Raw genomic sequence first — 26,702 nt, 5'->3', positions numbered from 1 at the left:
ACAAAACTGACATGTAAAAGAACCGGGCAAAAATCAAATGAATCTACTCAAAAACAATAAAAACAAGTTAAAGAACTGGTTTAGAAAATGAATTAATCACTCATATATATTGTGAGTATAATTTTTTTTTACATTCGCAACCAATTATATCTTTTAGTTCTACCATATCACTGTTAAAAGTAAATATTTTTACAGTAACATGACAGAATTAAAAGATATAATTGGTTGTTCGTATAAAATTTTTATACACTGACAATGTATAGTTGATTAACTCTTAAAAAATTAGGTTGATTCGTTCTTTTTTAAAAATATCTTTTTTAATTTTCTAATTATTTTAAAAATATTTTATGATAAATAAATATATTTAATAAAATTTATAAATTAAAATAAATATTATTTATTATTTATAATAATTTTCTTATAAAGATATAATTTAGTCATTTATATTAATTTATAATTCTTATATCATGATATTTTATATTATATTAATTTAAAAATTTCTACTATAAATATAAAATTATTGATATATATTATTATATTTTTATTAAAATTTAAACTTAAATATTATATTTAGACTTTTACATATAATTTAAAATAAAAATAAAATAATATTTAATTTTAATTATATAAAATTATGATATTATATTTATGTAATAATATTGTATGTATTATATAAATATTATTATTATTTATCAATAATACTTTAACTATATTTTAACCATGATTAATTTAATGTTGAATTAATATTTTGACCGATTCAATAATAAGTCTGATTTTTAAAACATTACTATTCTTACTTTTCAATTAGCTATTCATTTTTTTTTTAAATAAGAAAGTCACATATTATCTATTTTCTCCTATTTGCGTATAGGAACACCAATGCCTATTTTCCTTGGTAAAAAGTAAGTAAAATACCAAAACAAAAAATTGCTTTAAAGCACTATTTGTTGGAAAATTTGTATTCTTAGGTAAAAAAACAAAAAGGCGGTTAGCACGAATCCGTGGCTGCCCCTTCACCGCGACGCCAGGTACTTAGAATTATTGATGCATCATCTCACATGTCATTTGCGAACGCGTCTTTTTTTTTTTTTTTTTTTCTTTCTTTCTTCCTACTATATATACTCTCTGCGTAGTCGTGTTCTTCTTTGTTTCTTCATTCATAAACCTAGTTACTCCAATTACGACGACGCAGGTAATTTTCCATTTTGTTTTTCGGGAAAATCAACAGAGAAAACAAATACAGAATACATCGAAAACTGCAACAATTATTTTCTTTAGTTTTTTTTTGGCTGCTGTGTCTTGAACTGGTGAATGTAGCGATCTTGATGTTTTTGTGTTGACTGTTCGGTATTTTTGAGTTGGAAGCGTGCTGAATTTTTCCTTATTTTCTCTGCAACCAAACAGCGTTTGATTTTCTGAACTGATTTGCCATTTGGCGATGTTGATGATGATGATGTAGGTTTAGTTCGAATTGTTCGGTTTCGATTGCGATGGCTAGGAAGATGCTTATCGATGGCGAACCTGAATTGGTTCAAGGTGGGGAAGAAGGGACACATTTTGACTTCGACTTGTTTATTATTGGGGCTGGAAGTGGTGGCGTTCGTGCCGCTAGATTTTCATCGAATTTTGGAGCTAAGGTTTGTAACTGTGTTGTTGCTTTACAGTTAACACTTGGTGCTATAGTGTTAAAGATGATAAATCTGTGAAAATAGTTTTGTCTTTGAGGATCTAAGCTATTGAAGTTTTTCTCGATGTTTGGAGGGTGGTGGGATAATTGGAAATATTTGAACAGCTTTTTGAAATCATAATTCTCGAGTTTAAAAAGCACGACTTGTGCATATTTGGTGCCAAAATACTAAAATATAACTATTACAGAAGCATTAATCTTTTCTTAACATTTAAGGTAATCTTTGTGCTGTTATTCTCGTATGTATTTTACTGGTTAATTTATTGTATTCTCTATTATAATATTTTGCAACTTGTGTCTGAAGGTCGGGATTTGTGAACTTCCGTTTCATCCAATTAGCTCAGAAACAGTTGGAGGAGTCGGTGGAACGTAAGTCATAAACTTGACATCTCTTCCCTTTCTGTAGATTATTTTCTTCTGTCTCTCTTCTCTCTCTCTCTCTCTCTCTGTCTCTTACCTATAACAGAGACATTTCATGCTAGTTACACAATGTTTACAAATATGTCTATGTGTATAATTGAAGAAATTTAGATAACACTCTCCTCTTCGATACTGGTTTCAAATTCTTTTTTGATATGTCTACTCATTATGGTTTTCTGGGAGGTTTTTCTCATTTTACCTTTTTTTTTTTTAATATAGAAAATGTTTCCATGGTTGCTTAATCAATTCATGTGTGCTTACTTGTTCAGTTTTTCTCCTTGATTGTGAAGATTGTACTAGCCTATATTGCTATTTGGTCCCAGCTACTTAATTAATAAAGAAAAAGACATAAATATCATATTTAGATCCTCTTTTGCAATTTGATCTATCTAGGGGCTACTTTCTTTATTAACTTTTTAAAGCCTATATTCTTCTATGTAACAGTACCCTTCTCCAACTCTAGCTAAACCAATCCCATCTCACTGTTGTATTTCTATTTTACTTTGATTTGTGTCCACTCTTCAGACTGCTGAAATCAGCTTTGGGGAAATATCTTGGTTGTTAGATAATAAAACCATCCCTATGCCTTGCAAGAGGGGGCATGCTAGATAACAAAACCATTCATGTATTTTCACCTAACAGGAAACCATTCATGCTGACTCAATTTCTATGCAAGAAAACTGATTTCAACATTTCATTGACTCGCTGTTATGATAGTTAGACTGTTTCTTTTTTAATTTGGTTTAAGGGCTGACTAGAGGATGTAATGTATGACTTGTGAGATTTAGAACTTAAAATGAGCAAGTATATTATCAACTCATTCTTGTCACTTGTGAAATCATTGGAAATTGGGAAAAATGAAGCTATGGAAGCAAGTTATTTATGCCATATGCACCACACAGTCACTACTTTGTTCACTGACTTTAAGTGCAATGACTGGCATTTGGTTTTTGGATCAAAATGTCTTCCCTATAAGAATTTGGAGATACTTGAAATTAAAAAAAGAAATCATGCATTAAATGGTTTTATTGCAACTTGTGTTTTTTGATAGAACATAATGGTATTAATTGATCTATGTAGCTAACCCCACCTAGGGGGATATTGTTTTGGGTGGTAGGTTAAGTAGTTATACACATTCTTTGGAAGCATATCGTACTTTCTCTTTGTGCTGTAACTCCAAGATTTAATGATATGATCAATAATTCAAAGTCTTATTTCCATGTGGTATGCTGATTTGTTTGCATTTATATGAACACGATGTAGTGATGATTTAGTTATGATCTACCCTATAGCTAATGTTAAACACACTAACATCAGCACTAACTGTTTGTGCGCATAAATTTCGATTTTAGACTTTCGCTGGTTCTTTTTACGGAATATTTCAATTTAGTTATGGTGAACTTGCATGATAATAGTGTAATACCTACTCTATAAACATGATATAACACTGTTCTTATCCTGTATTTCCTTACTGTCTGATGATATCTTTTCAACTACTGGGTAGTTAATGAAATTGAAAATGCTTATAATTTTTTATTTATTTTTTATTTCAAAGGTGTGTTATTCGTGGTTGTGTTCCCAAAAAGATTTTGGTCTATGGAGCATCTTTTGGAGGTGACCTTGAGGTAAGGATGTGTTCTTAAATGAATTGCTGTTAACATGAATTAGTTACTGGCTATATAGCATGATTGTTGTACTTTTCCCACTGTTTTTTTATTTATTTGATGTGTCAAGCTGGCATGGAATTGGTGCGTCTTCAAGGTTGTCTCATTGATGTATTGCACCCAAATTTGTGTCGGGATGGGGTTATGCTCTTAGCTTGTCTTTGCCGTTCTGCCTGAGGCAACAATAGAGAGCACCCATCTCTGATATTCAAAGGGACTGGGAAACCTTGCTGCATTCCTTGTTTCCTTTTAGTTTATTCAAAATTTTGGGATATTTATTTGCTCTTTAGTTCCATTTTTCCCCCCCATAAAACAATAAATCATCACCATCTTCATCTTGATTAATGAACTAAATATTTTTTGAGGATACTTTAATATTTTATTTGCTGAACAAGAATCTCTTTTGTGCTTTAAAATTTATTTATTTCATAAAAGCATATTAATACATGACTTTGTATGTCAACCAGCTCTGCTACTTTGTTTTATTGTTTTCTGCTCACTGCTTTTATATAATGTAGAGAGAGAGAGAAAGGAGGTTGGGGGGAGGGGGAGGGGGGGGGGGGGGTGCGGCAGGGGGACCAGAGAGAGATAGATAGTCAGGATTTTTATTGTTTTCATATTCCTGAAAAAGAATAATTTAAGGCCTGTTTGTTAAAGCTTAGGAAAAAGTTTTTTAATTAATAACTTCAAAATTTTTATGATAATTGGATAATTTTTGGGAAATAAACAGAAATAATAATTTAAAAAAAAATAGTTTTAGTGTTTCTTAGAAACCTGGAAGTAGTAGCTCTAAAAAGGAATCTATATCATATAAGTGTTATTGTTTTTAAAACTTATCTCAGTGCATCCCTGTCACATTAAAATTTCAGAACATGTGCCTAATCTAAGCTTCTAGCTCTTATTAGATTTACATGTTATCAGACTTGGTGTGATGTAGTTATAGTAGGATTGGTTCAAATTCTCGTAAAAAATGTTATGCAAATATGATTTAATATTATATTTCATAACATAATGTATCATTTTTTCTTTATATTTTTTATTCATGCTGGTTTATAGTTATTTCTGAGATCATCATCTGTAAAATGCATGATTTTGCTTTGACAGGATGCCAGGAATTATGGGTGGGAATTGAATGAGAAAGTTGACTTCAATTGGAAGAAGCTCTTGCAAAAGAAGGTATATCAAGATTTTATTTTCACATTTGATAATGCAAAGCATTATTATTTCTTGTATCAAAATCAGTCAATCAGATTAATATCTCTTCTTTGAGAACTTTTAAAGATATAGTCTGAACTGTCTTTGGTTTTCTGGATGTTGCTTTGTTATAAACTGTACATGCATTTACTCCTGCTTGCCTGCTTATATTGAAGCAGAAAATGGTTTATTAGTACATAAAAGAAAGTTTATTTGTTGGTTCTTCAATAATCTTGGTTTTGTCAAACTACAGACAGATGAAATAAACCGGTTAAATGGAGTTTACAAGCGGTTGTTATCCAATGCGGGGGTTAAATTATTTGAAGGCGAGGGAAAGATAGCTGGTCCAAATGAAGTTGAGGTGACACAGTTGGATGGTACTAAACTGTCCTATTCAGCGAAGCACATATTGATTGCAACTGGAGGCAGGGCTCAACGTCCAAATATTCCAGGACAGGTGAATTTGCTAGTTTTGAAATATTATTGCAAAATGATCCTACTGACATGATTGTTACAGTATTATGAGTATAACATGTGATATGTATAAGTTAAGAATTAAAGTTTAGGATTATGGTAGGAGAAAAAGAACTAATAGAGACTATGAATTGTAATATGTTAGATTTATATGAGGTGTAATATTTGATAAAACAATTCTAGTGCTTTGGTTATATTCATTCTAATAATTAGGTCAATTTCTTGGGTGGCACTACTAACACAGTCCAAGGGAACTAACTTAACAAGACTAATAACCATAATTATATAAGGAAACAAATCATGAAAAAGTCATGAAATATAACAAAATCAAGAAACAATTCCTTAAATTGCATCCTGATTTAGATGACTTAATTGAATCTACAGTATATTCTAAGATAATATAAATATATCTTAATTACATTTCTAACTGTATAATTATGTAATATTAGTTCATCTGCCATGTTTTTATTCTGGTGGTACTTTAATTTAATTGTGAAATGGATATATTGCTGTTGTCTTATTGTGCAGGAATTGGGTATAACATCGGATGAGGCACTAAGTTTAGAAGAGCTTCCTAAACGTGCTGTGGTTCTTGGAGGAGGGTGTGTCTCTGTCTTCTTGTGTGTTATTAGTTTAACTACTTAGTATCTCATGGTGATTAATTTATGTTCCGTTTTCAGTTATATTGCAGTTGAGTTTGCATCTATATGGCGTGGTATGGGTTCCACAGTTGATCTAGTTTTCAGAAAGGAACTTCCACTGAGGTTTGGCTTTGATATATATCTTTTGTGTTTAAGTTTTATGTAATCAAATTGGGCCTTCTGGCTTTGTCTCCTTTTCCCCTTTTTGCTTTTAAGAGCATCTACAAGGGGAGTTGCTTATAAGCAACTCCCAACCATTTTAAATGGGTCTCACTGTGTCACGTCACTTATAAGCAATTCATACTATATTTTTACAATTTTTGCTTCAATGAAAATTGCTTATAAGAACCTGTACTTTTTTACAACTCATATTACACTTTTTGACAACTCACACTACACTTTATGATGAATTTTTAAAAAATTAATTATTATGGATAATATATAAATATGAATAACAAACAAAAGAAATTACATAATAAAAAAATTATAATAATAAAAAAAATTACATAATAAAAAGAATTACTAAAAATTACAAAAAAATTAAATATAAAATTACAACTAATTAAATTCAATTACAAAACCACTAGGGTTAGCTTAGTAGTTGGGTGGGGAGGGGTTGGGGTAGTTAGAAGCATGAGGATCTAGGTTCAATCCTTATTACGACCATCTTTGTAATCTTTCCTATCTTTACCAAAAAAAAAATTCAATTTCAATAAAGTTTATAAATTAAATTAAATATAAAGTTACAATATAAAATAATTATTTTGACTCCCACAGCATGTTCTGATTTGAACAAAAAAATCAACTTTGTCCTCCGAGAGAACCAGAAAAAATCAATGTCTCACTTTCTCTTCTCTCACAAAAAATCTCTCACTTTCTCTTCCCCTCTCTCTCACCCTCACCCTCACCCATCACCACTGCCTTCACCATCAACGTCTGCCTGGAGGTGCGCGCGGCTGGCCAGAGGTTGCTCGGCCCAGTTAAATACGTATTGCCATGACTGAAAAATAAGATAAATTATATGAATTTTATAGCTTCTTGTATAGTTGTGAGGGGTCTGACAATTATAATCAGTTATACCTTACTCTTAAATCATAATTGGAAAATGAGAACTATATACTTTGAAGTTTAGTTGAATAATGAGTTATGATTTACTCTTAAATCATAAGTGGAAAATGATGTAGAGGGACAAAAGGGAAGGAAGGGAAGATGCCAGAAAGGACTGGAACACACCAATAAGAAGTTGTGGTAGATGGAAAATACTTAAGCTTTAAATTAATTTGAACAAAATTGGAGAGTTTTTTTGTTAGCAGAAGTTTTTATGCTTAACATTATATTTGTCCAATAAGTAGTAGTGTAGTTAGATGTCTAAAAGGTAAGTTTCATTGTGTACAAACTTTTGAGAGAGTAACCTTTTCCTATTCCAAAATGGATAGTTGGTTTATGGTAATTACATTTCCTGGGATTTTTTCTACAAACATTTTATTTGTCAAATTGTTTCTGAATGTTTCAAGAATTTCTGTAAATGTTATATTGGTATACTTTATTTAGAGACATAATTCCCTGGAAGAATCTTCGAGACTATAAGGGTGCATTTGGTACACAGCAAATTTTTTCATGCCTATGAATCATAATTTATGAGAATCATTATTTTAAGGAATCATGAAAATCTGTTTGGTTGGTCATAAATGTTTTTGAGAATGTTTATAAATGTTACTTGGGAATCAAGAATTTTTAGTGCATTAAATAAGCAAATAAAGATAATGTAATGTTTTTATTGCATTAAAACTTTATTTTTACCCGGGAAAGTTAGTTTCTCACCACCCCCCATAGGAATAATTCCATGGGAAAACTATTCAAAAACCATTCCCGAGAAACATTGTTACCTAACAATGTTATTTTTTAAATAACAAATCAAACACGGGAAACTAACATTCCTGTCGTCAGATTCCCGAGAAAGTAAAAACTTTCCGTGTACCAAGCACTCTCTAAGAGAATATCAATTCTCTTTATTTTCTGTATTTCTGTATTTTTGTATTTCCTGTTTACTAACAGCTGTAGTCTCTGTAAGTCAGTTATAACTGTCACTATCCATGACAATTATAACTATCACAGCTGTCATCACATCCAGCTGTAGCTTCTCTTCTGTATATAGTAGTTGTTTACATAAGCTCAACACGGTTTGTACTTTTCATATGCTCAGCAATAGAATGCTACAGTTCATTTCTCTCTATCTGCATTTCTATTATGGTATCAAGAGCATAGAACCTAGGGTTTTTCATGATGGCAAACTCTGACTCCACCATCCCCACCACACTCCTCTTCTACTCTAGCAATTTTTTCATTGGCAGTGCTTACCTTGTCCCATTCAATCACCAAAAAACTCACGAAAGACATTTTCCTTTGGAGACAACAGATTGAACCAATAAGTAAAGGTCACATAATCCTTTTTTGGTTAATCCTCACATTCCATCACACTTTCTGAAGAAAATTGCGCTACTGGATCTGTTAATTCTACATATATAGCTTGGGAGCAAAAAGACCAGTTGCTCGTCTTGGTGGTCTCACAAGCAAATAGTCGTTGCTCAAAGCACAGCTGAAGGCTGATACTTTTGATGTGGGATTCAAGTCCAAGACCTGGCAATTGGATCCTGTCACTCCTTCATGAGCTGGCCTTTCCCATCTCCCAGCATGTCGTTTTTTGCGACAATCTAAGTACAGTGTGTCTCTGTCACATAATCTGGTGCTACATTCCAAAACTAAACATATGGAGATTGATCTTTTCGTTATGTGCAAAATGGTTATTACCAAGCAGGTGGTTCACGTCCCTACTCAAGATTAATGGGCAAATGTTCTCACCAAGTCATTGCCCTCAACTCAGTTTCTTTGGCTCAGGACTAAGCTCAATGTCTATGAGCTTCATTCTTATCATCATACCCATTTTCAAAGTGAAAATACTCTACAAGGTGTTGGGTGAAATAAACACTTGGAAAAGAGTGACAAGTTAGAATACGGATGGGGGTATGTTTTTGATTGTTGAGATAGCATATGAATTTGGTGGGGGGAGTAAAGAAAATATGTAGGTGTGTTTGATTGTGTTTTTTGTTTGTGTTAAACCAGTTTATAAAATAATTTTCAGAAACTGATTTTTAGGGAGAAGATGTGAAAGTGTAAGAAAGAACACTGGTAATACGAAATTGAAAGTAGGAAACTAGAACAATTTTTTTTTGTTTTGTTTTAAAAACTGAAGAAGAGATTGTGTTTGAAAACAATTTTCAAAACTCTAATAGAACAAGTTATTTTTTTTTTAAATTTTTAAATTTTTTTTTTTAACTTTTTAGAAACACAAAAGTATTTAAAAACAGGAAACAAACAGGCCTGTAGCTTTTTAAAACAGTTTTTTTATTTTATTTTATTTTTTACAGAAGAAGTTCAATACAGAACCTTAATAATTCATAGGTATGTTTTTCAATATGTATTTCAATTTTGAAAATCAATAGTCATCATGGTTTATATCTAAATTTATAGATATGTCACACGTGGCAGCCTATTAGGAACCAAGAATTAAGAAAGAGAAAGAAAAGAAAGATTTTATTGAATTGGATCAAAAGAATACAAAATAGGAGAGAAATATCTCCTCCAAGGGTTTCCCTTTCACAAAGAGCCTGAGCTCAATCTACAAATAAAAATAAAAATATATGAATGTCTCCCCTCTACCAAGTAACCTCCTATTTATAGATGTGATGAGTCTAGCCCATGGTATCCTTCTAACTAATAACTACTCTATTTCCCTTTATTGATACACATGAAAATCAACCTTGTGGTTGAAAGCAGCCGATTGATAATACTAAGATTTCGTGTATCTGTTTCCTCAAAATCTACTCGTGCAATACCCCATCTCTATCCCAATGCACATTTTTTGATAAACAACTTCCATTAGCTGTTGTAGTCAATTGAATCTCCTTGCAGCCACCAATTAGTTTTCCCTTGTTTGCATTTTGTATTGGGTCAAATGTGCTCTTGATCGGAATCAGTGAAGTTGTTCCAATTGAGTGTTGTATGAGGCCAATTGCTGGTGTTTGGCACAAAGATCCCATTTGAGCCCATGAAAGGTTTCCAACTTGAGACTTTGGGTAGTCTTTGATTGGGGACTCTTCAACAACCAGCTTTGCATCTCTAGTGCCTTTGACAGCAACTTATGAGGTTTTTGTGTTTAGTGGTTTCAACAATGATGACTGGATGACTTGCTCTTCCTCCTAGATAACAAGATCCTTCTCTAGCTTTGGATTCTGATAATGTCCCTGTCTCATTCAACACTTCATTGTATTTCTAGTTCTTGATCTAACATAGAGACTGGATGTTCCCCTTTTGTTTCTCCCTTTGTACAGCCTTCAAAGGTGGTGGCTACCTCCACCTTTCTTCTCCAAGAATGAATCTTTGTAAAATCGCAACATTCTGACCCACTCCTTTCCATGCTCTTCTTGATATTCTTGGTTGAAAAGGGATTGACCTCTTCTTGAATGCTTTGCTCATTTGTGACCTTGTCCTCCAACATGATGTCTTGTTTATGCATCCACCTTTCCAGCCACTGCTTGATCTCTTTTGTTCCCTCAACCTTCTTGTTAGTCAAGTAGCCTCATAACTTAAGAGAGGGGGGGGGGGGGGGGGGGGGGCGTGAATTAAGTTTTCCAAATTTTCCTCTTATAAAACTTTTCCTCTTATCTCCTCCAAGGGTTATCCCCTTGACAAAGGATTCCTCCTTTCACAAAGAGCCTAAGCTCAATCTACAAATGAAAATATATAAATGTCTCCCCTCTACCAAGTAACCTCCTATTTATAGATGTGATGGGTCTAGCCCATGATACCCTTCTAACTAATAACTATTCTATTTCCCTTTATTCTGTATCCTAACACAGACATTTAGATCTATTGGAAAATTGATAATGGTTAATTAACATGTCATGTCGAATTCTGGGAGTTAATGTACTATCGGAAAGGTTAGAGTCATAAGAAATAGTTTCATGCTTCATTATTGTTGTTAGACTGGAGACAATATTAACCGAAGGAAGCCCATTACCACAGTTGAGACAGGCCCTATAGTTTAGAATACTTTTAACTAGTAAATAGCAGAATATAAAGGAAAGGGTTACGGTTATTCAATTAGGATTGGTTGGGAGAGACTAGGCTCTTGAATTCCTGGAGTTCTCGTTCATGCACTCTCTCCCTGTAATTTCTTGATCTGCTGTTCTTTCATCTCTGGGAACATTTCCCCCAGAGATCATCAATAAACAAGATATTCTCCATAAACATTGAATTGATTTAGCTGGTCCTATCACATATCTACTTAAAGCTGTCCTATTTTTTGGTATAAATAATGTTAAATATAGAAAATGTCTTAAAGATAATATGGATTTCTTCTCATTTGTGTTGGTGAACAGTTGGTTTTTGGTTTCTGGGAGCCTGAAAATGATATTCTTCATTGCAATGTTTGCTGCATTATTCTGGGCTAGCCCCACTTAACAGTTAGGATTTACTTTATTAACATTGTTGCTTCTAATGTTGGAAGTGCTAATTTATTTGGTTTCATACGTGTAGTAGTGATTGCAAGGAATCTTTAAGGCAGGGGAATTAATAGAATTTCTCCAATACATTATTCCCTGCTGAAATAAATTTCTGTTGCAGAGGTTTTGATGATGAAATGAGAGCCGTAGTTGCAAGAAATCTTGAAGGCAGGGGAATTAATTTGCATCCAAGGACCAATTTGACCCAGGTATTTCCTTTTGGGGTTTGCAACTCACATTAGTAGAACTTCTTTTTCATTTCTTTTAGTTGGAGGCATAGCTAATGGTAAAACAATTATTTTTTAGTTGATCAAATCGGAGGATGGCATTAAAGTTATTACAGATCATGGTGAAGAGCTGATTGCAGATGTTGTACTATTTGCCACTGGTAAGGATTCTATAGAGAAGAAATATCTGAATGTTGTGTATCCTGGAGGTACACACATGTATGCTATTTATAATAGGTAATTACTGTACAAACATAAATACAAAAGCAATCTAATCCCTAATTTATAGTAACTGATATCCCTAAATAACAATAACTGATATCTAAGATAATAACATGTATAAAATATGTTATTCAACACTCTGCCTCAAGCTATAACATTCACGTCATATGTGTCAAGCTTGTTACACTTACAAATATATTAAACTCCTGAACCTCTAAGAGATTAACTGGATAAATCAGCTAACTTTTTAATTTCTCTGGATTTCTCTAACAAAATGACAATTGGTCTCTTGGTGTTTGGTTCTTTCATGGAAAACTGGATTTGATGTAATATGGAGTGCATCTTGATTGTTACAGATAAGTTTTGTCTCTTGAATATCTCCCAATTGTATCTGTTGGAGTAATTGTCAAAGCCATGCAAGCTCACATGTGTCTGATGCCGTAGTTTGATATTTAGCTTCTGTACTGGATCTCCCAACCATGGTAGTTGAATCGGGATACAAATAGTGTATCGGAAAGCTTATATTTTGAATCGTGAATCGAATCGTATCGTGAATCGTAAGATTCATGATCAATAAAAAAAAAAATATATATATATATATATATATATATATATATAAACAAATATAAAAAAATAAAATCATACATTAATATATAGTTAATAATATATAAACATATTCTAATTTATTTATTTTTACATATATATATATAAATATTAAATAATTTATAATACATATAATTAATAATATACATATAAAAATAGAAACATAACTTAATTTATACATTAAATAATTTTAATAATTAAAATTTATAGTAGTTAAACAAAATAATAAAAAAATTAAGAAAACAAAATATTTAAGGTTTTATATTAAATTTTTTATTACTTAAAATATTATCTGAATTATAATAATAATTAATAATAAAGAGAAGTTACCTTCTTAAAAAAAAAAATAGTGAAGGCCAAATCAAAAGATAAAATAAAATTTGGGCCCATTTGGCCCAACTTTTCTTTGAAGAAGACAGGTTGCATATGCCGGAGATGACAGAGTCACCGCCGGAGGAGACACAGTCGCTGTCAGAGAAGACAGATCGACGGAGATTCGTCGGAGAAGAAGACAGATCGGTGGAGGATCGGCACTTTCCCTCTCTTTTCTGCATTTTTTTTAGGGTTTCCAGAATCAGGTCGCGCGTGACTCGATCCAGTTTCGAGGCGTGACCCGCTGTTTCGAAATCGTGCGATTTCGTCCAGAATCGCGATTTTTCCGATTCACGCAACGATACGCACGATTCACATGCGATTCTTAATCAAAAACGAGACAACTTGCGATTCGTATCGCGGAAGCTCGGAATCGTATCGTATCGTACGATACGAATCGCGATACATCCGATACTTACTACCATGCTCCCAACTATATTTTGCTTCTTGTTTCTCCATGAAATTAGGTTTCCTCCATTAAGAACACTATCTCGAAGTTGATTGTTTGTCTGAAAGTGATGCCGCCAAGTCAGTATTAGAGGTGCAACTTGCAAGTGATTTTTCTGTTGCTTGTCCATATGATAATCCTTTACCTGGTGCATTTTTTATGTATTACAATGAGTATTCAGAAATTGACTAACCACACTTAAAGCGGAAGTGATGTTGGACCTAGTTATGGTGAGATATTTTAGTTTGCCAACTAAGTGTCATGTCATCCCAGATCTTTCAATGGCTCCCCAAGGACCACAGTTAAGCATTCTAGTTTCCTTAAGAATATCTAGTGTGTGGTGCATACTTACGTTGACTGAAAGCAACCCCTGAACTAGACTAAGAAACCTCAATGCCCAAGAATTTATTCATGCAATTCACCATTCAAGAAAAATTTTCAGGAGTGTTTGGGATTACTGCAAAAAAAAAAGATTATTTTACAATAAATTATATGTTATAATCATTATTGTTATAATCGATTATAATTAGAATGAGTTTCTATTGGGTAAGCTTGTTAAAAACCAATTTTAAGATATTTAATTTTGTTTGGATACAATAAAAGAATCAGCTTTTACATAGTAAATCAACTTTAGGGGGGAAAAGATGTTTGGAAATAATCATAAGCTGCAAATTTTAAGATGTATTAAAAAAATATTTTTTAGAAAAAAGCTTTTTATGAATTTCAGCTATTGTCCCAAACATGCAGCTTATTTTGCAAGCAAATGTTTTACTCAAAAACAATTGAATCTTCCAAAATAATCTTTTCCAAACCTTGAAATACGCTCTTACATGTTTAGTTTGTGGAGAGGCTAATGATGGATGCCGGCTATGGCAATGAAAAGATGGGCCAAGTGATTTTTACCATTGGAGTAGTATCCCAATAGTCAAGACCAAAAAGTTGTGTTTGGTCTTTAGCAAGCAATTAGGATTTCAATCAATCAATGTTGCCGTTTAGTCCAATCTTTATTGTATAGATCCATCAATAGCCAATGTTGGTCTTGCCAAGAGGTAAAGGAAGAAGCTACCAAGTGCCACTGGATTGCAAAGCAAACATTTTGTCCATCATAGCTTGTTGACAGATGGCTAAGCCATGACTTCTCCCATAGATTTAGGAATAGAAAAATTCAAAAAGGGAATGAAAGAGAAATAGTAAGGAGATAAACAAGCATAATTCCAAGTGCAAATATAGAGAGGGTTATGCTTGTTAGAGGATTGAATACCTTTGTGGAGTGCAATGTGAAGCTCAAACACATCTTAGTGTGACATACTTCAAGGAGGGAAGGAGACATAGGTTGAGGCCGAGTTATGCGTTGGTAGGTGATTAAAGAAGTTGAAGTGGGAACAACAATTGGAGCTAGTGTAACGAGAGGAAGAGGGGAGGCAACCAAAGTCTAATGGTCTGCAACATTGTGGCATGGTTCTCTTAAAGGAGAGAAAGTGATGGTTATGAAGAAAGTGACATCCATAGAGAGAAGATATCATTGAAATGCTGAAGAGTAGTAGTGATAACCTTTCTGAAGACACGAGTAGCCAAGGAAAATGTATTTGAGAGATTTGTCAGAGTTCATTACCAAGAGTGATATGATTAAAACAAGTGTAACTGAAAACCTAAGGAGAAACAAAGTGGAGTTCTTTATAAAGGAACAATAAGGAGTGGTGAGCATTATTTTGAAGGACGGATGGCGTGCAATTGATACGAGCAACATGTGGTACGAAAAGCAATAGCCCAAAATTGAAAAGGAACATTGAAGTGAATTAGCAAAGTATGAGTTGTTCAACCAAGCTTCAACCAAGCACTGGTTTTTTCTCTCACCAACACCATTTTTCCAAGGCTTGTGGACACAAAATATTAGGAAAAACTCAGGTCTCATATTGACTAGAGATAAGAAAACTAAAGAGTATATAAGTGGAATGTAGTCGATTTTGTAGAATTGAGTTAGGCCTATAACCACTATCTAAGATGGTATCAGACATAGATCCACTCTAAAAGTGCCACCATGATTTATATAGGCACCAAGCCCAATAGTCTTGAGCATAATTGGGCGTATTGGGAAAAACCTAAGTCTCGCCTATCCTAGATCATTAAAATGCATCACCCACCATTTATCCATGTACCAAATTCAATAGTGTTGGATGTGAAGGGTTTTATTTGGAAAAACTCAGGTCCCACATCAATTAGAGATAAGACAATTAAAGAGTATATAACTAGGGGATAACCCTCATCCTACAAGCCGATTTTGTAGGATTGAGTTAGACTCATAACCATTATCTAAGACATGAGGTTTGGCAATATGTTTCCTGTGATGTCAAAAAAGTTATAAGCGGTGTAGGCAAATATTCATAAGCATTTTCTACCCACAAAATTTTGATAAGAGGTATCAGTGTGATTTTCAACTCTATGAAAAAGCTTTGGAAAATGTTAAAAATATCAAAATGACTTTTCAATGCATAGGCTAAGATAATAGTCAGCATATACAACCCTAAAGTCCTTCAGGCTCATCTTATATTTTGTAATTTAAATATTTGGGCATGTTATTTTGTATAAACATCCATCAAGTTTGTTCATACTTGATAACTTTATCAATGCTTGATTAATGATTTTTTACACATGGGCATAGCATAGAACTGGAGCATAACCTTAACCTTACATAGAAGTAATAATGAATAATATATTTAGGTTTATGTTTTGGGGGTTGGAGGTAGAAGTAGAATGCATCCTGCAAGTAAAGGTTCAAATTTTGCTTGCCTTTTTAAAAAAATCTATATCTTCTTAAGTGTTCTTTTGTTGCTGCAGGTAGGGCACCTAATTCTAAGAGGTTAAATTTAGAAGCTGTAGGTGTTGAGCTCGACAAAATTGGAGCAATAAAGGTTCAAATCTCTATTTCATTTATTCACTTGATTCATGAAGTATAATAAAAAAATGAAATGCTCTCATTTCAGGATCTGTACGATATTGTGGATCCATTGTAGTTCTAAATGTTCTACATTTCTTTGTGTTTAGGTGGATGAGTATTCTCGCACCAACATACCTAGCATATGGGCTGTAGGTGATGTAACAAACCGAATGAATCTTACACCAGTGGCCTTGCTGGAATCATCGTGCTTGTCTGTAAGTATTCAAATATTTAGTGGATAAGCACACCTATTTATCATTTGGACATGGCTAGGGGAGAGACAGTGTTGATTGGTCTAATGATCTTATTTATCATTTAACATAAATTTATTTTTGCAGAAAACAATATTTGGTGGGCAATCAATCAAGCCAGACTACAGTAATATTCCCTGTGCAGTGTTCTGGTATAATTGCTTTTCCATTATAAAACTTAGCAGTGGTTAACTATTTTGAATATGTTAACATATTTTGGTATATCCTCTTCTTCCCAAATTTTCTTTCACCATTTTGTTTCTTTTCTGGGGTTCTGCAGCATTCCACCACTTTCTGTAGTTGGTCTCAGTGAGGAGCAGGCAATAGAGCAAACCAAAGGTGATCTATTGATTTTCACATCGACCTTCAATCCTATGAAAAATTCCATCTCTGGGTAAGTGTAGTGACTTGGAATTTTCACCCACTTAACCTTGATTGCAAATCAATGACTTGCCGAATTCATGATAACTTGGATCAGATAACAATAGTTTCTGTAGGAAATATAGTTTAGTACATATATTTTAAAACCTTTAGGTATCTATTCTAGTTATATTAATGTTCTGATCTGCTGGATGGATCCAGTGCCATTGATTTTTTTATTTACTCTATTGAAAATCTTGTTTGGGTTTTAATAATCTGGATGTGGATTTATGTTAGTCCTTTAATTACTTCAAGCTCTTCAATTCTCAGTTGAACCCAGTATTAGTTATGTTCGTTGCAGTAGAGTTTCTTATCTATATTATTGTTGCTGATATTTTGAAATAGGCGACAAGAAAAAACTATTATGAAGCTTGTTGTTGATGCCGAAACAGATAAGGTTCTTGGAGCCTCCATGTGCGGACCTGATGCCCCTGAAATTATACAGGTACCTAATGATTTCACCCAGGTAGCAACGAATGCCAGATTAGTGTATTTTTTTTTTAACTATATTGTCTATTGTTTTAGAAGCCTTTGTACTTCCCTTTTAGTACATTGTTATTGCTGGAGTATCTACAAAATATTTCATTATTTATTTCATTATTATATCTTTAGAATATTTTGGAGGTATCTTAGATGATCTCTTCAGACTGGTATCAATATTTACTGATTTGTTTTTGATAAGCACCCAAGCACTTCAGGAACCTTCCCTTAAAAGCTAGCTTTTAAGGGGGGAGAAACCAAGCGACTTGAGTATTCCACCGAGCATACCATACTACTTGATGCAGAGTCTGAGCAACCTTCTATTCTTAATCACTTTACACTCCTTGCTGTATTTTGGATTTTGTGTTTTAGAAGAATAGAAGATATATGATCAATGTTTTCATGCTTTACTCTCTCAAAATTTCTGTTTCTTTATTAAAAAAAAAAAGAGAAAATTTTCATAATTTTTGAAGTGATTGCTCTATCCCCCTCAAATTAGCAGTGATTTATATGATAACTGCAACATTGATGATGTTGAGATATCTATCTTTTTGTATGCATTTCATATGCCATGCGCTTCTATATTTAATTATTTGTATCTATTAATTAATGATATAAAATATTCGTAATCAATAGGGTATTGCTATTGCATTGAAGTGTGGAGCTACCAAGGCACAGTTTGATAGCACGGTAAGTTCACAGCTTTCGTGATTGTTTTTCTCTCCTGCCTTCTTAGGGCAGTGGTAGGATATTTTTATTACTGGAAGGGAAATGATACTATGGCGTCTGGAATTGACTTGACCTATCTGAAATATTTGCTCAACATTGTCAACATTTAAGTGGTGTTGGAAAATGCAGTGTGCGAGAACAATGGTTATTCAGAAATTATAGTGTTAGAAAATGCAAATAATAAAGCATATGATTGTGAATTAAACTTTTTGGTCGTCCTTTCATATTTAAGTTTTCTAATTTGAAGTGTGTATATATATATATATGAGAAGGGATCCTTTTATTCCAGGAGTAAGTTTACCTAGACTTACTCCGTTCAATAACTCATGTTTTACATCAGATTTCAATTCTTAAAGCAAAGATCAAATTTACAAATTTTTGAAAAATTTGAAAATCATTTGATACTTCATTTCATTAATTCAAATTGACAGATAATTATAAAATCATTTTATACATTGATTCGAATTAATGAAACGAAGTATCAAATGATTTTCAAATTTTCTAAAAATCTGCAGATTTGATCTATGCATTAAGAACTTTAAATTGAACGGTTGGATTGTTGAAATTTGATGTAGAACATAAGTTATTGAACGGAGTAAGTCTAGGTAAACTTACTCCTGGAGTAAAAGGATCCCTCCTCTCTCTCTCTCTCTATATGTATATATATAAATATAAATATAGAGAGAGGTTATAATAACACCGGTGTAACTTTTACTAAGTGTTACACCGCTCAATAACTTTATATTAAATGTGAATTTTGTAAATTTAACCGTCAAATTGAAAGTTCATATCTCTTAGATCATATATACAAAATTTTATATTAATCCAAGATGATTTGATACTTTATTTTTATAAAACAAAATTGATGTAATATATTCATTTCAAAATATACTGAAATATGAACACTTTAACTACTTTCAAATTGTTCAATTATAACAAAATTTGATATACTTGATATACACATATAAAGTGATATGAACTTTCAATCTAACGGTTGAATTTACAAAATTCGTATTTAATATAAAATTATTGAGTGGTGTAATACTTGGTAAAAGTTACACCGATGTAATTATAACCCTCCTCTATATGAGAAAGGTTATAATAATATCGGTGTAACTTTTATTAAGTATTACACTGCTCAATAACTTTATATTAAATGTGAATTTTGAAAATTCAACCGTTAGATTGAAAGTTCATATATCTTAGATTATATATATAAAATTTTATATTAATCCAAGATGATTTAATACCTCATTTTTATAAAACAAAATTGACGTAATATATTCATTTCAAAATATACTAAAATATGAACATTTTAATTACCTTAAGTTGTTCAATTTTAACAAAATTTGATATACACATATAAAGTGATTTGAACTTTCAATCTAACGGTTGGATTTATAAAATTCACATTTAATATAAAGTTATTGAGTGATGTAATACTTAATAAAAGTTACACTGATGTAATTATAACCCTTCTCTCTCTTTATATATATATATATATATTAAAATAGTCCGGCAAAATAAAACCTCTATACTTTGATCTTCTTTATCATTACAAGTAGTTTTCTCGTTCTGTCTTCGTGACCCTTTCCTTTTTTGATATTATATTTTCTAATTGCTTCACTTGACTCTTTCATCTAGGTGGGTATACACCCATCGTCTGCAGAAGAATTTGTCACCATGCGGTCAGTGACAAGGCGAGTAACTGGAAGTGGCAAACCCAAGACCAATTTGTAAAATGTTTAAATGAAAATAGTCTGAATACGATCCACTTGATGTATTGTAAAGCTGCAAATGACTTCGTTTGGTGAGAATAGCTCACATAAATATCTGCTTTTTTATTTCCCAATAAAATGGTTTGTTTTCTTAAAATTTCATTTTATACAAAATTCCATATGAAAACAGTGTTTTTCAGTGCCATTAAATGTAAGAACGAGTCATCTGATTAATTCTCCTGACTTTAGTTGAGGTGCCTTCAGATTCATTAAAGATATTACAGACTTTTGTGCTTCTATTTTGTTAGTTAATTCCTTGATAGTTATATTAGTAACTTATTTCAATAGTGTTGACTACTTTTAATTTCTTTTATATTTTAAAGTATGGTTTCCATATTAGAAATTTCAGTAGCGGTGTTTATAATCTTGCATGATGGCATATTCATTTATGTATTGTGTTGGGAAACATTTCATAGGAGAGAGGAGAGAGAAAATAATAAAACTGAAAATGGATTTTACTCAAATGAGAAAATTAACTTGCATGAATACAAATTGTGACTTACATAACCAATCTATATCTATACATGCATATTTCAATATCTACATTTTGGTTTCTATTTTTATTGTACACTTTTGTCCCTCTACACACTTCATGATTATAAAAACTCATTTTGTGAATAACCACTCATAATTATCCATTATTTTTTTAAAATTAAAGGGTATGAAGTGTCTCTTTTTCTTACTATTCTATTAACACTAATATCCTATATCTATAATATATTTGTTAATTCTAATATAGACACAAACTAAAACGTGATAGAAAAGATGAATAAGTGATATAGATTTGTATTACCTCCCATCATAAAAATATATCCTTCAACCATGTTGTTCAATATTTAGTTATGTCAATTTTTATTTAGAATAATTATTGGCCCTTGAAACTGTAAGCATTAATCATTTGTTCACTGTTTAGTTATGTCTGTTTTTATTTAGAATAATCATCGACTCCTAAAACTGTAAAAATTAATCATTTTAAGTTGACCTATTTTTCATTATCATTTAGTCTAATTTTGCATAACTTCATTCACTTTAATGTTTTTTAACCTCATTTTCTACTACATTATCAACTAACGTGAATGACATTTTATAAAATAAAGACTGGGGATTTTAATAAAATTTATTAACTATTAAAATTACTGGATAGTTAATTAGGATAAATAAATGCTCAATTAAAAAATTCAATTATTGTATAAATAAAATATAAAAATGTTGCACAAGTAAAATTCAAAATTTATATAGGCATAAATAAGAAAAAGGAAGTTGGTTATTCGGTCGATTCTTCTTTCTCTAATATGTAATACGATCCTCTTTGGAGTTATTCTACAAAATATTTAATGTCTCACATGATTTCTCAAGCTTCCGTCTGTAAACCCTACAAATAATGATATATCATATTAAAAGAACAATGTAGAGTGATAAACATAACAAGTAAGATTAGATCGACTTGGGCATGCTTGTAGGGTCTTGCATTAAGACTCTCGGAGGATCTCTCTAATAAGGTGATAAAAGCTAGGTGGGGAAAATAATGTGGGATTAGTGTATGCAACATGCTAGATTTACCATAAGCGATCTTCTGGTGAAATTGTCAAGAACATGATCATCGTATTTAAGTCACCTTGATGAAAAACTAGGTTGGTAACCACATAAGGTGAACGAGGAATGTTTGACAAATGTTCATACTTCATAACACCCTTTTTGGTGGTTGTGCATGCATCAATGTGGCGCATCTAGTAACTTACGTAGAGAAAGACGTTCTTACAGTGTTGTTTGTGGTATGCGTATGGAATCTAGCACACTTCTACACCAAATAAGTGTTCATTGACCGCAAAGAGTGTGTCATCAATATATCCTATGGTCAAGTGGTAGTTAATGCTTGTAAACATGATTAATTGGATTCATACAAGTAAATAATTAGTAGAAGAAAAAAAAACTTTGGTTACAAGAAAGGAACCAAGAAAATTTGGATACCAAAATCTCAAATAATTTATGTTGCAATATCTAAGAAAAAGGAAGGATTCAGACTGGTGTTTGGATAGTGGCTTCCCACGATACATGACAAGAGAAAGGTTTATATTCCTAGACCTCCAACCACATGAAGGCTAAGTCTAATTTGAAAGTAGGAAAATTCAGAAGTATAGGTAAGATAGGTAAATATTCTATACCTATTATAAGTAATGTCCTATATGTCGAAGGTCTAAAGTATAATCTACTTAGTATAATTCAATTTTGTGACAGTGGTTACATAGTAGCCTTTGATAAAGATGCACACATAGTCAAGTAAGACAATGGGTATGTGCATTTTACTGCTAAGAGGAAGCATAATTTCTATGGGATCAATCTAACTAGTTTGAGCAAATATAATGTAATTTATCTAGTTTCTAGAGAAGATAAAAAATAGATTTGACACAAAACACTCGTTTTCACTATGAAACATGTTAGAAGGGAAAAAAATTAAAACATCTTTTAAAACTAGTTGTTTCCACTTCTAGACCTCTAAAGTTGTTACATATGAATCTGTTTGGTCGAATTAGGAAACTTAGTCTAGGAGGTAAAAAGTACTGATTTGTCATTGTGGATCACTATTCTTGATATACATAGGTATACTTCCTAGGTTACAAATATGAATCATTTAAGGTCTTTGAAATATTTTACAAGCGTGTTCAAAATGAAAAACATTTTTGCATAACTATCATAAGAAGTGATCATGGAATTGAGTTTCGAAATTTTGATTTCAAAACTTGTGAAAAAATAACATCTTTCACAACTTTTCTTCACTAAGAACACCTTAACAAAATGGGGTAGTTGAAAGAAAGAACCAAACTTTACAAGAATGACAAGAACACTTTGTGAAAATAATTTGTCAAAACACTTCTCGGTAGAGGTAGTGAACACAACATCTTACATTCAAGCAATGGAGGAGTAACACAATCTGTGGTGAATGGCAAGTTGATAAAGTTGGATGGCCCTAGATTGAAGGCTGTTGTTGGGTTAATTGGAACCGGTGCCACAAAACCCCAATCCTTCAATTTTGGAAACTTTGAGGAGCTGACCATCTTTAGGGATTGTCAAAGAAACCCGAAGACTACAAATCATAGTATGTTTTTGGATGGAGGTATGAAAAAGAATTCTAGGTTAATTCCTTTCATTATTGCTTGGATGCTAAAACCTAGATTACATAACCATGGCCAAATGTCTAGGAAAGACATTTTATTGATGTATGTGATTAAGAAAAAAGAAAAGATTGACTGGGTTTCTGTTGTTAATGATTGTATTTGGAAAACAAGAAGGAAAGAAGATATATGGACCAATTCCTTATGCTTTATTGCTCTCAAAGGTGTTTGAAAATGCTGGAGAGGATCTTAAAGGGGAGAAAAAGATTATTCTTCATTCTTCCAACAAGATTGAAAGAGCCTATTTGCATCACATGAGGATGCTCAAGTAAGAGGAAAAGTGGATCTTCAAGGGAGATGTCCCTCCTACTCCCGAGCTTGCAACAGATGAAGATGGTGTTCCATCTCATGATGAGGAGCAACCACCCCAAGTGGAGCAAGAATCAGGACAAGAGCTAAAACTATTCTCTCCATTTGAGAAAATAATGATTAATAAGATTGATGCTATCATGGAGATGAGTAGGAAGAATGAGTCTCAATTTTCTACCATTCTTGATAGGTTTGATAATGTGGACCATGAAATTGCAAGAATCAAGACTCAGCTGGGAATTGAAGATGACTCGGATTGAAGAAGTTTAGCTCTAGTTCTAGTTCTTAAGCATTTAGGAGTTTATGTTTTGTTTTCTAATTCTATTTTTAATTTCTATTTTCATTTCAATTGGGTTGTTGTAACATCCGGAATTTTTCTACTAATACTACGAATAATTATTATTTATTTTTGTATTTATGAAGATTATTTCCTTATAATTATTGTGATTAATTAAATGGGTTTGATTGAAGTTTTAAAGGTTTTTAATAATAATCATTTATGAAAATTATTTTGTATAATATTATTAATTATGATATTTTGTTATAATTATTATTTGAAGAAAATCATCTTTTAAATTGTTTTGATATTTTATTTTAATTTGATATATATATATATATATATATATATATATATTATTTATTTATTCATTAACTAATAATCCTAGATTTTCATAGCTTTGGAACGGGCCGTTCCACTTTAGGAACGGGCCGTTCCTAATCAGGCATGCGTGGGTAAAATTTTAACCCAGAACGGGCCGTTCCACTTTGGGAACGGGCCGTTCCGGATGTGATTTTAAAAGAACAAAGTTTGACTCAGAACGGGCCGTTCTGGTCGCGGCCTGATGCCTATAAATAGAGCGTTTTGCACTCTTTAAAATTCATTTTCTAATTTTTCTAATTTTTTTCCTCCTTCCTCTCTGAAGACAAAGGGGAACCTAGAGGGGGCGACCAACAAGATTCAGCTCCTACTTATCGAGGTAAGGGGGAGTGAGAAATCTTGCTCTGGGTGTGGGAATATATGCTGAGTAGTGGGATTGGCCCCCAATCCTGTGTTTGCTGTATTTTTTTGTATGCTCATGTATGAGGGGTTTCTCCCAATTGTATCTGTTTTGTTTATTATTTTTCTTATATGCATTTACTTATATAATTTGAGATCTCTATGGGTTCCTATGGGACACCCTATGAGAAATAGGCAAAATATAAATATTTTCTGTTTTGATTTCTGATTGCTCTATTATATTCCTTGTTGAATGTGATGTGTAAGTATGTGATTAATTTTGAGAATAAATATGTTTTGATATGATTTAGAGTGCTCTATGGGTTCCTATGGGAAACCCTATGAGAAATAGGCAAAATATAAATATTTTCTGTTTTGATTTCTGATTGCTCTATTATATTTCTTGTTTGATGAGATGAAAAAATATGTATTTAATTTTATAAATAAATGAGTTTTGATATAAATTAAAGTGCTCTGTGGAGGCCCTGTGAATATGATGAGATAATGTGAAATGTGATTGAAACATGAGATATGAAATGTGATAATGAAATATGATGTGAAATGACCATGAAAAATGATAATGAGATATGATAATGCATAGAGTCTTGAATGACATGCATCATTTGCATAAGTGTTTTAAGGGTACGATATGGAATACACCGCCAGAGAAGGCCCCCTAGTGTAAAAGCTTTGGGGATTAGTCCTTGGGGATAGCTCGGTTTGGAAGTCCCAGTCTCGCCCATTGTGTGCATGGGATGTATCTTGCGCGGCTTAGCTATCCCGACAAGACTCTGGTAGTATATCCTTCTAGTGAGAGTGCGCAGAGGGTGTGACCCGGCATGTACTCCTAGACTACTCTTCGTGTATTGCTAGCGGCAATATGCCATGTGATGTTTTACTGGCGCCACATGCATGATAATATGTAGTCTGTGTCCATACTTATGCATTTTTAATGTTATGTGATAAAGTGATGGTTTATGTCTTGGATGAGTGTGATGTTATTATTAATTTATCTATGTTATACCTGTTTTGTTTGTGTTTGGCTATTCGGCGTACATTTCTACATTGTGAGCCAGAGTGAGATGTTTCTCACTCCCTTTTCTCGTGTTGTTTTGCTGTGACTATTATACAGGTGATCATCAGTGTGAGGCTGAGGATGTTGGTGATGAAGCTTAGGCTTCTATGTTGGGTTTTGCTCTAATAGGACATGTGACATCGGGACATAGATAAGATTAGTTTAAGATGTTCTTATTAAATTATTTTGGAAAATTCAGTTTTTATTTCTTTGTAATTTTACCAGCATGTTATTTGGATTAAGTTTATGAATGTGAACTTTTTACCCTTACGTAGTTGGAAATTTGATTTTTATTGATGTAAAATTATATATATATATATATTTTTTTATAATTACTGTATATGTATGTTGGGGTAGATGGTGTCACATTAAGTGGTATCAAAGCAGGTCAATCTAATCGACCGTGTGTGTTATGTGCTTATCACGACTCTGTTGTGTACTCTGACTGTGTCTTGTTTGGTGTGTACTATGATGATGTTTTTCTTTGATGATGATGATGTTCTTCTTGTGTTAATATTGTTGAGTTTGATATCGTTATTTTGTAATTAGAGGAATGATAGTCATGATAGTGTTAGCTAAAACCATTATGACCGCTTTTATTCATTCTTATAATTTCTTATTTGTTTGATATTTCTTGCTTACGTAAGAAGTAGTGGTTGAGTGATATCGCTTGTGTTGCAAGCATATGTGCGAGTAGTGATAGACGAGATATTGTGCTAATATTTTAGGAACTATTGAGGCCTTAGCTTTGGTTAGGACATTAATTTTCTTTTTAGTGTATTAAGAGTTTACGATTGGTGGAATTTTTGAAAGCTATAGTTGTAGCGATTGAATCCAAGGATGATGTATGTTGAGAATTGGAGTTTTGGTATTCTTAAGGAGAGATTGAAGTGTTGATGATTTCTAGAGTTTGATGGTTGTATGTTGACCTTTTATGGTTTAGGTAGTATGTGAATTTTATTTTCTAAGTCTTTTGTACTGAATATGTGAGTTGTTTGGTTTAGATTTGTAGTGGGAAACTTTGATATGAAGTTGAGGTGTGAGT

The 26,702-nt window shown here is 32.4% G+C and overlaps 1 protein-coding gene across 2 annotated transcripts; it reads left to right on the top strand.

Annotated features, from left to right (window-relative positions):
* Window positions 1-898: 898 nt before the first annotated feature.
* Window positions 899-20,391, top strand: LOC109812336 (glutathione-disulfide reductase). 2 transcript variants are annotated; one of them, XM_020376279.3, is made up of 17 exons: window positions 899-1,028; window positions 1,460-1,637; window positions 1,992-2,056; window positions 3,663-3,732; window positions 4,876-4,947; window positions 5,219-5,422; window positions 5,968-6,041; window positions 6,120-6,203; window positions 11,763-11,850; window positions 11,948-12,029; window positions 16,349-16,422; window positions 16,556-16,663; window positions 16,787-16,851; window positions 16,980-17,093; window positions 17,465-17,564; window positions 18,236-18,289; window positions 19,973-20,391. In XM_020376279.3, the coding sequence occupies exons 2-17, from the start codon at window positions 1,491-1,493 to the stop codon at window positions 20,066-20,068; spliced, it is 1,497 nt and encodes a 498-aa protein (XP_020231868.1). In that variant the 5' UTR covers window positions 899-1,028; window positions 1,460-1,490; the 3' UTR covers window positions 20,069-20,391. The 2 variants fall into 2 exon arrangements, with proteins under 2 accessions (XP_020231868.1, XP_020231867.1); XM_020376278.3 differs by lacking the exon at window positions 899-1,028 and adding an exon at window positions 1,053-1,192.
* Window positions 20,392-26,702: the final 6,311 nt, after the last annotated feature.

Source organism: Cajanus cajan, chromosome 1, assembly GCF_000230855.2.
Source record: "Cajanus cajan strain Asha chromosome 1, NIPB_CcT2T_4, whole genome shotgun sequence".
In the NCBI taxonomy this organism is placed as follows: Eukaryota; Viridiplantae; Streptophyta; class Magnoliopsida; order Fabales; family Fabaceae; genus Cajanus; species Cajanus cajan.
Note: the sequence above shows the minus strand (reverse complement) of the source record. Positions and strands in the feature narration are given on the sequence as shown.

What these genes read in the sequence shown, in the direction of transcription:
- LOC109812336 (XM_020376279.3), top strand. Translation starts at nt 1,491, where the DNA reads ATGGCTAGGAAGATGCTTATCGATGGCGAACCTGAATTGGTTCAAGGT. An exon ending in GCTGTGGTTCTTGGAGGAGG is followed by an intron (nt 6,042 to 6,119) that starts GTGTGTCTCTGT and finishes TTCCGTTTTCAG; the next exon opens with TTATATTGCAGTTGAGTTTG. An exon ending in ATTCCCTGTGCAGTGTTCTG is followed by an intron (nt 16,852 to 16,979) that starts GTATAATTGCTT and finishes GGGGTTCTGCAG; the next exon opens with CATTCCACCACTTTCTGTAG.